The sequence below is a fragment of the Daphnia pulicaria genome, chromosome 8 (genome assembly GCF_021234035.1).
Source record: "Daphnia pulicaria isolate SC F1-1A chromosome 8, SC_F0-13Bv2, whole genome shotgun sequence".
Lineage (NCBI taxonomy): Eukaryota > Metazoa > Arthropoda > Branchiopoda > Diplostraca > Daphniidae > Daphnia > Daphnia pulicaria.
In genome coordinates this window covers 5,848,140-5,861,937 of record NC_060920.1, presented here as the reverse complement: position 1 = coordinate 5,861,937, position 13,798 = coordinate 5,848,140, and the positions used below count along the sequence as shown (strand labels likewise).

Sequence of the window (13,798 nt, the reverse complement as noted above, 5' to 3'; positions counted from 1 at the left end):
TTTTCCCCCAAAATGTTTAAAAGCAATTTTCAAATTTGATCTGTTTTGGTTGAGTTGCGAAACCTTAACCCTAAAAAGATAAACATAGAGAAAAACAATCAAACAAACAACAGAAAAAAACAAACAAATAAACATAACATGGTATAGACAGATCTTTCTGATTTTTAATTTTCTAAAATTGTTTGGGTTCTGTATTTTTAAATTCATCGTTTTGAAATATTGGATCACCCCCAAAAAAAGTCGCATGGAATGTCCCTACCCGCGGCATGGTCTTATGGTATGGGGGACAAAGGGGAGGATTCTCGAACAAAGGATTCCCCCCCCCCTTCACCACCCCCACATCTGAATTGATTTTAATTGAAATTACAGTATTGTTTGCCTGTCATTGGCATTTTCTACCCCAGAAAATCTTGGATTGACGTAAGAATGCAATCGATCGGCTTTTTCAACAACTAATATCAACCGTCTAATTGTTACCCTTGAAAAGATACATAATCGTCAAAAACCAATTGGTATTCGTCACTTCAATAATCAAGTTGCACATCACTTACGGCTGTTAACCAGTCAATTCCTTGTGTCTTTTTTCAACAGATAGGAATATGACCCTTTTAATTCTTTGTTGAGATTGCGATATCTGACCGCATTGGAAAACAATTGCATGGAAACTGCAACTGCCTTTTGGAGTAAGAAACATTGCATAATATTTAAAAAAAATAGTTGGTAACATAAAGCTTTTTATGCTTTTTACGTTAAATAGTCCTTAAAACGTGTCAATTTTGTCTAGGTTTGCCGAAGGACGAATGGAAGGATGCTGCCCGTCTATTGAAAACATATGCTTCAATTAAACATGAAAATTTTGTAACAAATCTATTCATACATTATGGAAATGCGGCCATTTCATTTACTCTTTCATCGTCTGGGCATGTGGCAGTTCAAAGACCCTGTTGTTGAGTTAGCCAATGCCGCCCATGCGGAAGAAAAGGTGATTTTACTACACCCCAGTTTACCCCACCCGAGGGACTCGTTGGACCAGTCGCTTTGGTAAATCTCGAGGGAGCTATTATAACACACCGGCTTTGACCAGGGACTCGGAACCTAGGGAAGCTGTTACTTCACACGGCGACTGTACACGGCGACTGTACACGGCAGAGTGAGTCAGACGAAGAATTCAACAATGTTGTAATGCCAAAAATATCTGATACCATGGAAACTATTGAAAGGCGCTCTAGGAAAAAGAAACAGATAAATATAAATTAGGAGTGAAATTGATTAACACAAATATTTAAAAAAAACGAGCAGCAATTTAGTACAACATACATCTTAATTTATAATATTTACGAACATAACGTTTAGAACTACTTAAATAATGGACATTTTTTTGTGTTCCTAGGCTGGTTTGGGGTTACTAATGCTAAAAAAATTCAAAGAAAAAATTTTAGTTCAAGAAAAGTTATTGACGATACTAAATGTAAAATATTTACAACCCTACATGACAATTTTTTTTGTGAAGTATGTAGGATTATGAAATACAAAAAAAAAAAAATAAATGTCATCAATTTACCTTTTATACCTTTGCCTCTTCGTATTTTTGAGTGTGGAAGTAAATAAAAGCTCACCATTTTGCGACACATTTGTTGTAAATTTGTTTTGGAAAGAAAAACTTAGAAAGACCCTCAAACTTTAACCGACGAAAAATTGCCTGCGTCCAATGGAACGTGCAGCCATGGAACGAGACCTTTTTAAACACTAATCGCATCCCATTCCATATTCCTTTCTCAAAATCTGAAACGATTTCTTTTACAGCAAATTTACCAATTTTCTTTTAAAAAAATTTGAAAACCAATTTGTAATCGTTGGTGGTGCGGCGGGACTTCTTCTTCCACTCTAGCAAAAAAATCCTAAAATATCGTGGGCCTTGGAATAGTTGGAGGAATTACAGTTATTGTAGGTTGCATTGTCGATGGAGAAGTAGTTGCTGTTCCTGTATCGCAACTACTCATTTAAATACTTATGGTTCAATAATATTTTATTCTTTTTATGGCCAACATACACAGACTTTGTATTGCCGATATATTTCGCTTTTAATGATGATAGATATTTCGGCTTGCTAACGTAATAGCTTATTGGATTGCAAAATTTTTGTTTCGGAACAAATATATCGCAAAAAATCAAACAATGGTTTATGGTTTTATTATAGTTAATCTAGGGTTTTTTGGTATTCCTAATGAAAAAATCCTTCGAAACTTAAAATGCGTTCATCGACCAATCCCTTAGGGGCGAATGCTTTCAGACATTTGTGAAAGAAGACTGAGCAACTTTCAGCTTGTCTGGTTTAAACAGTTTCTCCCTGAATAATATTATTTCTTGCAGCGCTTGCAGTATGTCTTTCAGAAGTCAGATGAAGAAATCCAACCACCCAATGAATCACACCACACCTTACGTATGTCGTCTGATGAATTTAATTTCACTAACCATACTCGGACGGACAAACTTTTCTTTACTTTCTTTTGTGCAATCTGGAACATTGATACAAGACAGAAAACTAGGGTGCGCAACGAAAAGATAATTATTACATTAAATGAGAATTGGACGACTTATCACAATATTTGGCTTTGTCTTTGCGTTTTGTGCAAAATGAGATGAAAAATGTTGAGAGTCGTAACATATTAATTGACGAGCATACACAATCTTATAAAGTTTCGGCCTTTGGCCATAATTTGCGTGGGAAAGACCCACCAGAATGTTGTTGTTTGACAGGTTTGCGGGACTAGACTTCAAAACTGTATACCAATATTGATGTACGTATATTACCGGTAAACCCTTTCACTTCGATTCTTTAAGGATAAAACGCATTTCAGTTTTGATTTTAACCTTTCACTTTTGGTGAGTGACTATTACAGTTGAATTCAATTTTTTGGGGTTTGCTCCAGTACAGCAACCTGTTTGTGTCCTTGCATTTTCAGGTTTAACAGGCGGTTTTTCATGACGAGTTTAATTTTCCTTTACTTTTAATTGGAGCAATTGAGAGTTTAAAAGGCGAGCGATCAGCAAATTTTCATCAGCGTTGGTTCAGCAGCGGAAAAGCAAACAGCATTTTAAACTTAAAGGTTAGCTTCTTTTTCAAAATCATTCAAATCGGATTTCAAGCGAGATCATCTCATCGCAAAAATTTTGAAAAGTGATTGAAAAGTTAAATTTTTTACAACTCGTCATTTTTTTCATTTAGAAAATTTGCTGTTTTGAAGAGCAAACTTTTGTTCTACTAACATTATTAAATCTGGAAACCATGAAAGCAGCAGTAAGTTACCTGATTTTTCCTTTCATAACGTATCCCAATTATTGTTGCCTAGTTCGTTATTGTATTTTTGTTTAGGCTATCATTTTAACTTGCCTCTTTGCGGCTGCTTTGGCTGCTCCGCAATACCAGCGGGCTCAAGTAGCTTACGGTGACAACTACGAGCTTGAAGAGATTCAAAGACAGTGGGAACGCTTCCTTGAGTAAGCAACAGTTGAAACTTTAAAAGATTGCAGACGAAATAAATATACGAACCTTTTAGGTACCTTCCATGGCTGAGAGGACAAGCTGGTGCCCAAGGACCCCAAGGACCCGCTGGAGCTCCCGGAGTTGTTGACAACTCTGATAAATATATTGCTGGACCACCTGGAGCCCCTGGCCCGCAAGGATATGCTGGACCTAAGGGAGAAAAGGGAAATACTGGCGCCCCTGGATCTACTGGCGCTCCGGGACCTCAAGGAAATCCCGGAGATGATGGAGCACCTGGAGCACAAGGATTGACTGGTGCAAGAGGCAATGATGGAGCTACTGGTGCCCCTGGTGCTCCTGGTTACTCTGGCGCAAAGGGAGAACCCGGAGCTCCTGGAGCTCCAGGCATGAATGGAGCACCTGGTGCTCGAGGCAAAGACGGTTACAATGGAGCCCCTGGACCTTCTGGACCTAAAGGAGAAACTGGTGCCCCTGGTGTAACTGTTCAATCTAATGTTCCCGGACCAGTTGGAACCCCTGGTTACCCTGGTAAAGACGGAGCTCCTGGCGCTCCTGGAGGACCCGGGCCCATTGGCCCAGTTGGAACAACTGGACCCCAAGGCCCCGCTGGTAAAGATGGTTCTCCTGGTTACCCTGGCAGCCCTGGTCCCAAGGGAGAGGCTGGAACTCGAGGTTATAACGGTGCTCCAGGCAAAGACGGACTTAACGGCGCTCCTGGATCTATCGGCCCTGTTGGACCTCAAGGCCCTGTTGGAAATCCAGGCTACGATGGAGCTCCTGGTAAAGACGGTTCCAATGGCTTGACTGGCGCTCCTGGAAAAGATGGATACAACGGCGCTCCTGGTGCTCCAGGTTCGTTGACCGTGGAAAATGTTATTAATAGAATTCTTCTAATGATTCTAACTTTTTGGCTAAGCAGGACCTCAAGGCGAACAAGGCAAAACTGGTAAGGATGGTAATCCTGGGGGACCTGGTGCCCCTGGTGGCCCCGGAGCTCCCGGCTCCCAAGGTCTTCAAGGAAAACAGGGCCCCTCTGGATACCCCGGCGGTCCTGGCCCCGTTGGACCAGTTGGACCGATCGGACCGATCGGACCTCAAGGTAAACCTGGTACCCCAGGATACCCCGGCGGTCCTGGTCCCGTCGGCCCCGTCGGTCCGGTCGGCCCTGCTGGCTACCAAGGCAAAACTGGGCAAACTGGACCCCCTGGACCAGTTGGACCAATTGGACCAATCGGTGCTCCAGGACATGTCACCTACGCCGCTCCTGGGCGCTATTATTAAGTCCACCCTATATGATGCACTGGCTGCCGAAATGGAGTGAAGTGCCACCAACCAGAACCATTAATAAGGCATTGTGAGTTGGTATTTTGCTAAATTCGGGCAGCTTACCGTTTTTTTTAGATCCAAACAAAACTCTTTGAAAAAATGTCCGTATATATATCTATTTTTACTGGAAATATTACAATTGTAATTTAAATAAAGAAAGTTAAAAATCGTTGGTACAATCTGGTCTTTAATTATTTGAGATTCCGCAATCAATAACAACAATAAGCATATTTCCACAGGATCTGTGTCGCATTACAAAGAGTCTACTATATTTAATAGAAAAAGCCCAAACCTTTCCAGAAATATAACGTTCTAATTCCAATGAATATTCTGTTTCCTCAAGGTTTTAAGAGGGGATTTCCCTCAATCACAAATTGGAACTAATTTGCATTGAATCTTAAAATATGCGCAAATGATATCTTATTTCTGTACACGTCATTGGTCTATTGGATTCATGTTTATGTTCCCCTTCTCATTAAAGAAAAAGTTGCCCGAGAAATGAGATAATGAAATTCAAAATTTTACTTTACCCTTGTTGTCCATAGACACAGAAGACCTGCAGCTGTCCAATCCTGCCATTTGAAAACACATAGCAATCACTTGATCTGGCCGAAAACTTTCGATCCCTCAGATAAAAAAAAAACTGGGGCAAGATTGCGAGAAAAATTGGTCTGCATTCCTGGTCCACCAGGCCCGGCTGGCCATTAAAATCTCGCCCTTTAAAACGTGTTGGGAAGGCAGCATGGGGGCCGACAGGTTTATTACCGTCATTGCCAAAAAGCTTATTCCGAAAACGTAGTTGATGCTGGTTTATGTTAAAGGAAATGTATCTTGGGGATTATTGATGCATTTAACTAACATTAACCGTATTCAATCAAACTTAAGTTTGTATTAACTCGTCAATGATGGGTTCAATCAACAAACGGCAGTAAAAAACCTCAACAAGTTAATTGTTTCTCGCAACTTTATTTATTTTTCGTATTTTCAAACGTATACGGCTAGAAATGCAGAACATTGGTAGCCGAAATAAGAATAGACCGATTAACCATCTTTCTTATCGGTTGCATTGCTGCACCAGTTTAAATTCTTATTTGCACAATTTCACAGTTGTCGGCGCTGCTTTCGCTATGTTTCTTTTTTCTTCTTTCATCTGCTATTTTTTCTTTCTCTGCCTTCCAGTTTGTGATTACTCTCGATTCGATTCAACATGGTTAGGTTTTGTGCCTTCATATTTCATTAAATGTTAGATCCCCATTTAATTTTCATACCTTTAGGAAAAGGAGAATCCAAAGGACACTTACAAAACCAAGTATATGCCACAATAAGGGGTTTTGAACAGGTTATCTGTGAAACCGCCTCGACACGGGAAAAATATTGCATCGGTAAGTTTTGTTTGTATGATGGTTTTTTCATGTGTGCTCCCTCCTTATTTGCTTTTTCACGTATGTGTGTTCGGTTTGCAAACACCGGATTTTTGGTGCCACTGTTCATGACATGGACGCGCTTTGATATTAAGCGTTGATGAAGCTTCTTATACTTACAATTTTTTTGTTTCAAACTGCAACCACAAAAACAGCCAATAAAAGATTCAGGTTTGAACTAACGAAACAACGATGACAAACGTAGCTAAAAAATACTACAAGACTCGTAGAGAGAGAGAGATACTCAAGTGGGCTTGCAAACAACACTAATGGAGTTATAAAATCGTTTCGTTGGTGAGCGAGTACGTTGGATTTGTTTCTTGCGAGTCAAGCTACTTCCCCTTCATTTCTCCCACAATCACCACCACTGTCTTTTTCGAATTTATCTTTAATTTTTCGACCGAATCGACCCTTTTTAATCTTCTTTAAACATATTGAAAAAATCAATTAAAGCTCCCTTTCAGTAAATTACTCCTGGCTGAGGAACGACAAGAAAAAGACGTGCATGTTACGAAAAGAAATCAAAACCGAAAATCGGTAAGAATTCATTAATTAGAATTTTTACTTTTAATGATTTAAAGTTTAAAGTTGAATGAAGTAAGTTTAAAGTATTTTTTCTGCATATTCAGTTCCTTGGAGACAGGTTTATGGATTAACCAATATATATGAAGAATCTCAAGCTAAATCTGGGAAACGATTTCATATGTGTTACAAAACGTACGTATTTTGACTGCTTTATTTAATATTTATAGGATTTCCTTTGTTTTAGAAATAGAGATGTAGTCAGAGTGAAATCTGGCGTGGAAAGATTGCTGAAAGATAAAAAAAAATATTGAGAAAAACTTCAAATTATGTAAATTCAACGAATCGAAATAAAATTAGAAGAAAAAGGGATCACAGAAAAAAGTCAATCCACGGAACAAATGAGGCAGTGATGAAAAATTCCTCGGTTGTTTTGCGCAACATTGAACTGTTAAGTTGGGGAAAAATTTAACGTGGAAGAATGACATGTTGCTTCATAACATAATCCAAAACCTCTTTGTTTTGTACAACAAAGCCGTTGGCTAAAAATGTGAAGCCTTTACTAGCAAATTAAAAAAATCATTACATGGGCGTCACTTTGAGGAATATTTACATCAAATGGATAACATGACGTTTTAGTCTAAATGTTTACGTAAGTTATGGCAAACACGAATCCCACACATGTTTACCTTACTTCGTGGTCTGCTCCACCTCCAGCTAAATCGACAGGGTCGGCCCCAGGTCCAGCTCAATTTTCATGGTCAGCTTCTGCTCAGCCGCATTCCAGCCGTTGCCATCCGGCTACGGACGATAAATTCACTAAGATCGCAACTATCGGCTGAACGTCAGCGTTTTTACATTCAAACGAATATCTATTGACAGAAAGAATACTATACGCTACATTTCACATCCCCCACCTTTGCAAAATGATGATCACTGCATATGTTTAAAGATGATTGATGTAAACTTGAAAATTTGAAGTGCGTTTAAATATACAAATATGTACACTAAACAAGAGAATACTGTCCATAAATTCAATTACGAATCAAGTTCTAAAATTTGTAAAGCGTTATTGGTAGCAAGCCAAAAGTCTAGTTTACAAATCGGTTATTCACTTTTGAAATTTGTTACTGGGTTTCAGCCAGTAATGTACTGTCTGCAGGCAAGAAATGTGATCGGAAATATTTTGTATCATGAATGAAATAAGTGCAAAATCGGATCGAGGAAATTATCTACTTATTTAAATACTTATGGTCCTATAATATTTTATTCTTTTTAGGGCCAACATACACAGATTTTGTATTGTCGATATATTTCACTTCTAAAGATGATAGGTATTTCGGCTTGCTATCGTAATAGCTTATTGGATTGCAAAATTTTTGTTTCGGAACAAAAATATCGCAAAAAATCAAACAATGGTTTATGGTTTTATTATAGTTAATCTCTGGTTTTTTCGGTATTTCTAATGAAAACATCTTTTGAAACTTAAAATGTGTTCATCGACCAATCCTGGGTGCTGCGGAGGGGTGCTTTCAGACATTTGTGAAAGAAGACTGAGCAACTTTCAGCTTGTCTGGTTTAAACAGTTTCTCCCTGAATAATATTATTTCTTGCAATCGCTTGCAGTATGTCTTTCAGAAGTCAGATGAAGAAATCCAACCACCCAATGAATCACACCACACCTTACGTATGTCGTCTGATGAATTTAATTTCACTAACCTTACTCGGACGGACAAACTTTTCTTTACTTTCTTTTGTGCAATCTGGAACATTGATACAAGACAGAAAACTAGGGTGCGCAACGAAAAGATAATTATTACATTAAATGAGAATTGGACGACTTATCACAATATTCGGCTTTGTCTTTGCGTTTTGTGCAAAATGAGATGAAAAATGTTGAGAGTTGTAACATATTAATTGACGAGCATACACAATCTTATAAAGTTTCGGCCTTTGGCCATAATTTGCGTGGGAAAGACCCACCAGAATGTTGTTGTTTGACAGGTTTGCGGGACTAGACTTCAAAACTGTATACCAATATTGATGTACGTATATTACCGGTAAACCCTTTCACTTCGATTCTTTAAGGATAAAACGCATTTCAGTTTTGATTTTAACCTTTCACTTTTGGTGAGTGACTATTACAGTTGAATTCAATTTTTTGGGGTTTGCTCCAGTACAGCAACCTGTTTGTGTCCTTGCATTTTCAGGTTTAACAGGCGGTTTTTCATGACGAGTTTAATTTTCCTTTACTTTTAATTGGAGCAATTGAGAGTTTAAAAGGCGAGCGATCAGCAAATTTTCATCAGCGTTGGTTCAGCAGCGGAAAAGCAAACAGCATTTTAAACTTAAAGGTTAGCTTCTTTTTCAAAATCATTCAAATCGGATTTCAAGCGAGATCATCTCATCGCAAAAATTTTGAAAAGTGATTGAAAAGTTAAATTTTTTACAACTCGTCATTTTTTTCATTTAGAAAATTTGCTGTTTTGAAGAGCAAACTTTTGTTCTACTAACATTATTAAATCTGGAAACCATGAAAGCAGCAGTAAGTTACCTGATTTTTCCTTTCATAACGTATCCCAATTATTGTTGCCTAGTTCGTTATTGTATTTTTGTTTAGGCTATCATTTTAACTTGCCTCTTTGCGGCTGCTTTGGCTGCTCCGCAATACCAGCGGGCTCAAGTAGCTTACGGTGACAACTACGAGCTTGAAGAGATTCAAAGACAGTGGGAACGCTTCCTTGAGTAAGCAACAGTTGAAACTTTAAAAGATTGCAGACGAAATAAATATACGAACCTTTTAGGTACCTTCCATGGCTGAGAGGACAAGCTGGTGCCCAAGGACCCCAAGGACCCGCTGGAGCTCCCGGAGTTGTTGACAACTCTGATAAATATATTGCTGGACCACCTGGAGCCCCTGGCCCGCAAGGATATGCTGGACCTAAGGGAGAAAAGGGAAATACTGGCGCCCCTGGATCTACTGGCGCTCCGGGACCTCAAGGAAATCCCGGAGATGATGGAGCACCTGGAGCACAAGGATTGACTGGTGCAAGAGGCAATGATGGAGCTACTGGTGCCCCTGGTGCTCCTGGTTACTCTGGCGCAAAGGGAGAACCCGGAGCTCCTGGAGCTCCAGGCATGAATGGAGCACCTGGTGCTCGAGGCAAAGACGGTTACAATGGAGCCCCTGGACCTTCTGGACCTAAAGGAGAAACTGGTGCCCCTGGTGTAACTGTTCAATCTAATGTTCCCGGACCAGTTGGAACCCCTGGTTACCCTGGTAAAGACGGAGCTCCTGGCGCTCCTGGAGGACCCGGGCCCATTGGCCCAGTTGGAACAACTGGACCCCAAGGCCCCGCTGGTAAAGATGGTTCTCCTGGTTACCCTGGCAGCCCTGGTCCCAAGGGAGAGGCTGGAACTCGAGGTTATAACGGTGCTCCAGGCAAAGACGGACTTAACGGCGCTCCTGGATCTATCGGCCCTGTTGGACCTCAAGGCCCTGTTGGAAATCCAGGCTACGATGGAGCTCCTGGTAAAGACGGTTCCAATGGCTTGACTGGCGCTCCTGGAAAAGATGGATACAACGGCGCTCCTGGTGCTCCAGGTTCGTTGACCGTGGAAAATGTTATTAATAGAATTCTTCTAATGATTCTAACTTTTTGGCTAAGCAGGACCTCAAGGCGAACAAGGCAAAACTGGTAAGGATGGTAATCCTGGGGGACCTGGTGCCCCTGGTGGCCCCGGAGCTCCCGGCTCCCAAGGTCTTCAAGGAAAACAGGGCCCCTCTGGATACCCCGGCGGTCCTGGCCCCGTTGGACCAGTTGGACCGATCGGACCGATCGGACCTCAAGGTAAACCTGGTACCCCAGGATACCCCGGCGGTCCTGGTCCCGTCGGCCCCGTCGGTCCGGTCGGCCCTGCTGGCTACCAAGGCAAAACTGGGCAAACTGGACCCCCTGGACCAGTTGGACCAATTGGACCAATCGGTGCTCCAGGACATGTCACCTACGCCGCTCCTGGGCGCTATTATTAAGTCCACCCTATATGATGCACTGGCTGCCGAAATGGAGTGAAGTGCCACCAACCAGAACCATTAATAAGGCATTGTGAGTTGGTATTTTGCTAAATTCGGGCAGCTTACCGTTTTTTTTAGATCCAAACAAAACTCTTTGAAAAAATGTCCGTATATATATCTATTTTTACTGGAAATATTACAATTGTAATTTAAATAAAGAAAGTTAAAAATCGTTGGTACAATCTGGTCTTTAATTATTTGAGATTCCGCAATCAATAACAACAATAAGCATATTTCCACAGGATCTGTGTCGCATTACAAAGAGTCTACTATATTTAATAGAAAAAGCCCAAACCTTTCCAGAAATATAACGTTCTAATTCCAATGAATATTCTGTTTCCTCAAGGTTTTAAGAGGGGATTTCCCTCAATCACAAATTGGAACTAATTTGCATTGAATCTTTAATTATGCGCAAATGATATCTTATTTCTGTACACGTCATTGGTCTATTGGATTCATGTTTATGTTCCCCTTCTCATTAAAGAAAAAGTTGCCCGAGAAATGAGATAATGAAATTCAAAATTTTACTTTACCCTTGTTGTCCATAGACACAGAAGACCTGCAGCTGTCCAATCCTGCCATTTGAAAACACATAGCAATCACTTGATCTGGCCGAAAACTTTCGATCCCTCAGATAAAAAAAAAACTGGGGCAAGATTGCGAGAAAAATTGGTCTGCATTCCTGGTCCACCAGGCCCGGCTGGCCATTAAAATCTCGCCCTTTAAAACGTGTTGGGAAGGCAGCATGGGGGCCGACAGGTTTATTACCGTCATTGCCAAAAAGCTTATTCCGAAAACGTAGTTGATGCTGGTTTATGTTAAAGGAAATGTATCTTGGGGATTATTGATGCATTTAACTAACATTAACCGTATTCAATCAAACTTAAGTTTGTATTAACTCGTCAATGATGGGTTCAATCAACAAACGGCAGTAAAAAACCTCAACAAGTTAATTGTTTCTCGCAACTTTATTTATTTTTCGTATTTTCAAACGTATACGGCTAGAAATGCAGAACATTGGTAGCCGAAATAAGAATAGACCGATTAACCATCTTTCTTATCGGTTGCATTGCTGCACCAGTTTAAATTCTTATTTGCACAATTTCACAGTTGTCGGCGCTGCTTTCGCTATGTTTCTTTTTTCTTCTTTCATCTGCTATTTTTTCTTTCTCTGCCTTCCAGTTTGTGATTACTCTCGATTCGATTCAACATGGTTAGGTTTTGTGCCTTCATATTTCATTAAATGTTAGATCCCCATTTAATTTTCATACCTTTAGGAAAAGGAGAATCCAAAGGACACTTACAAAACCAAGTATATGCCACAATAAGGGGTTTTGAACAGGTTATCTGTGAAACCGCCTCGACACGGGAAAAATATTGCATCGGTAAGTTTTGTTTGTATGATGGTTTTTTCATGTGTGCTCCCTCCTTATTTGCTTTTTCACGTATGTGTGTTCGGTTTGCAAACACCGGATTTTTGGTGCCACTGTTCATGACATGGACGCGCTTTGATATTAAGCGTTGATGAAGCTTCTTATACTTACAATTTTTTTGTTTCAAACTGCAACCACAAAAACAGCCAATAAAAGATTCAGGTTTGAACTAACGAAACAACGATGACAAACGTAGCTAAAAAATACTACAAGACTCGTAGAGAGAGAGAGATACTCAAGTGGGCTTGCAAACAACACTAATGGAGTTATAAAATCGTTTCGTTGGTGAGCGAGTACGTTGGATTTGTTTCTTGCGAGTCAAGCTACTTCCCCTTCATTTCTCCCACAATCACCACCACTGTCTTTTTCGAATTTATCTTTAATTTTTCGACCGAATCGACCCTTTTTAATCTTCTTTAAACATATTGAAAAAATCAATTAAAGCTCCCTTTCAGTAAATTACTCCTGGCTGAGGAACGACAAGAAAAAGACGTGCATGTTACGAAAAGAAATCAAAACCGAAAATCGGTAAGAATTCATTAATTAGAATTTTTACTTTTAATGATTTAAAGTTTAAAGTTGAATGAAGTAAGTTTAAAGTATTTTTTCTGCATATTCAGTTCCTTGGAGACAGGTTTATGGATTAACCAATATATATGAAGAATCTCAAGCTAAATCTGGGAAACGATTTCATATGTGTTACAAAACGTACGTATTTTGACTGCTTTATTTAATATTTATAGGATTTCCTTTGTTTTAGAAATAGAGATGTAGTCAGAGTGAAATCTGGCGTGGAAAGATTGCTGAAAGATAAAAAAAAATATTGAGAAAAACTTCAAATTATGTAAATTCAACGAATCGAAATAAAATTAGAAGAAAAAGGGATCACAGAAAAAAGTCAATCCACGGAACAAATGAGGCAGTGATGAAAAATTCCTCGGTTGTTTTGCGCAACATTGAACTGTTAAGTTGGGGAAAAATTTAACGTGGAAGAATGACATGTTGCTTCATAACATAATCCAAAACCTCTTTGTTTTGTACAACAAAGCCGTTGGCTAAAAATGTGAAGCCTTTACTAGCAAATTAAAAAAATCATTACATGGGCGTCACTTTGAGGAATATTTACATCAAATGGATAACATGACGTTTTAGTCTAAATGTTTACGTAAGTTATGGCAAACACGAATCCCACACATGTTTACCTTACTTCGTGGTCTGCTCCACCTCCAGCTAAATCGACAGGGTCGGCCCCAGGTCCAGCTCAATTTTCATGGTCAGCTTCTGCTCAGCCGCATTCCAGCCGTTGCCATCCGGCTACGGACGATAAATTCACTAAGATCGCAACTATCGGCTGAACGTCAGCGTTTTTACATTCAAACGAATATCTATTGACAGAAAGAATACTATACGCTACATTTCACATCCCCCACCTTTGCAAAATGATGATCACTGCATATGTTTAAAGATGATTGATGTAAACTTGAAAATTTGAAGTGCGTTTAAATATACAAATATG

The 13,798-nt window shown here is 39.6% G+C and overlaps 2 protein-coding genes and 1 long non-coding RNA gene across 4 annotated transcripts; all 3 read left to right on the top strand.

Moving 5' to 3' along the window:
• The first annotated feature begins 179 nt into the window (after positions 1-179).
• LOC124312613 lies at positions 180-1,798 on the top strand. 2 transcript variants are annotated; one of them, XR_006910592.1, is made up of 4 exons: positions 180-512; positions 592-720; positions 785-858; positions 932-1,798. It is a non-coding gene; the product is annotated as an uncharacterized LOC124312613 (long non-coding RNA). The 2 variants fall into 2 exon arrangements; XR_006910591.1 differs by having other exon boundaries at positions 785-1,798.
• Positions 1,799-2,980: 1,182 nt separating this feature from the next.
• Positions 2,981-5,070, top strand: LOC124312609 (collagen alpha-1(I) chain-like). Its single transcript, XM_046777089.1, has 5 exons — positions 2,981-3,107; positions 3,227-3,298; positions 3,374-3,498; positions 3,558-4,357; positions 4,425-5,070. The coding sequence occupies exons 2-5, from the start codon at positions 3,287-3,289 to the stop codon at positions 4,784-4,786; spliced, it is 1,299 nt and encodes a 432-aa protein (XP_046633045.1). The 5' UTR covers positions 2,981-3,107; positions 3,227-3,286; the 3' UTR covers positions 4,787-5,070.
• Positions 5,071-9,001: 3,931 nt separating this feature from the next.
• LOC124312610 (collagen alpha-1(I) chain-like) lies at positions 9,002-11,091 on the top strand. The gene is made up of 5 exons (XM_046777090.1): positions 9,002-9,128; positions 9,248-9,319; positions 9,395-9,519; positions 9,579-10,378; positions 10,446-11,091. The coding sequence occupies exons 2-5, from the start codon at positions 9,308-9,310 to the stop codon at positions 10,805-10,807; spliced, it is 1,299 nt and encodes a 432-aa protein (XP_046633046.1). The 5' UTR covers positions 9,002-9,128; positions 9,248-9,307; the 3' UTR covers positions 10,808-11,091.
• The last annotated feature ends 2,707 nt before the right edge of the window (positions 11,092-13,798 follow it).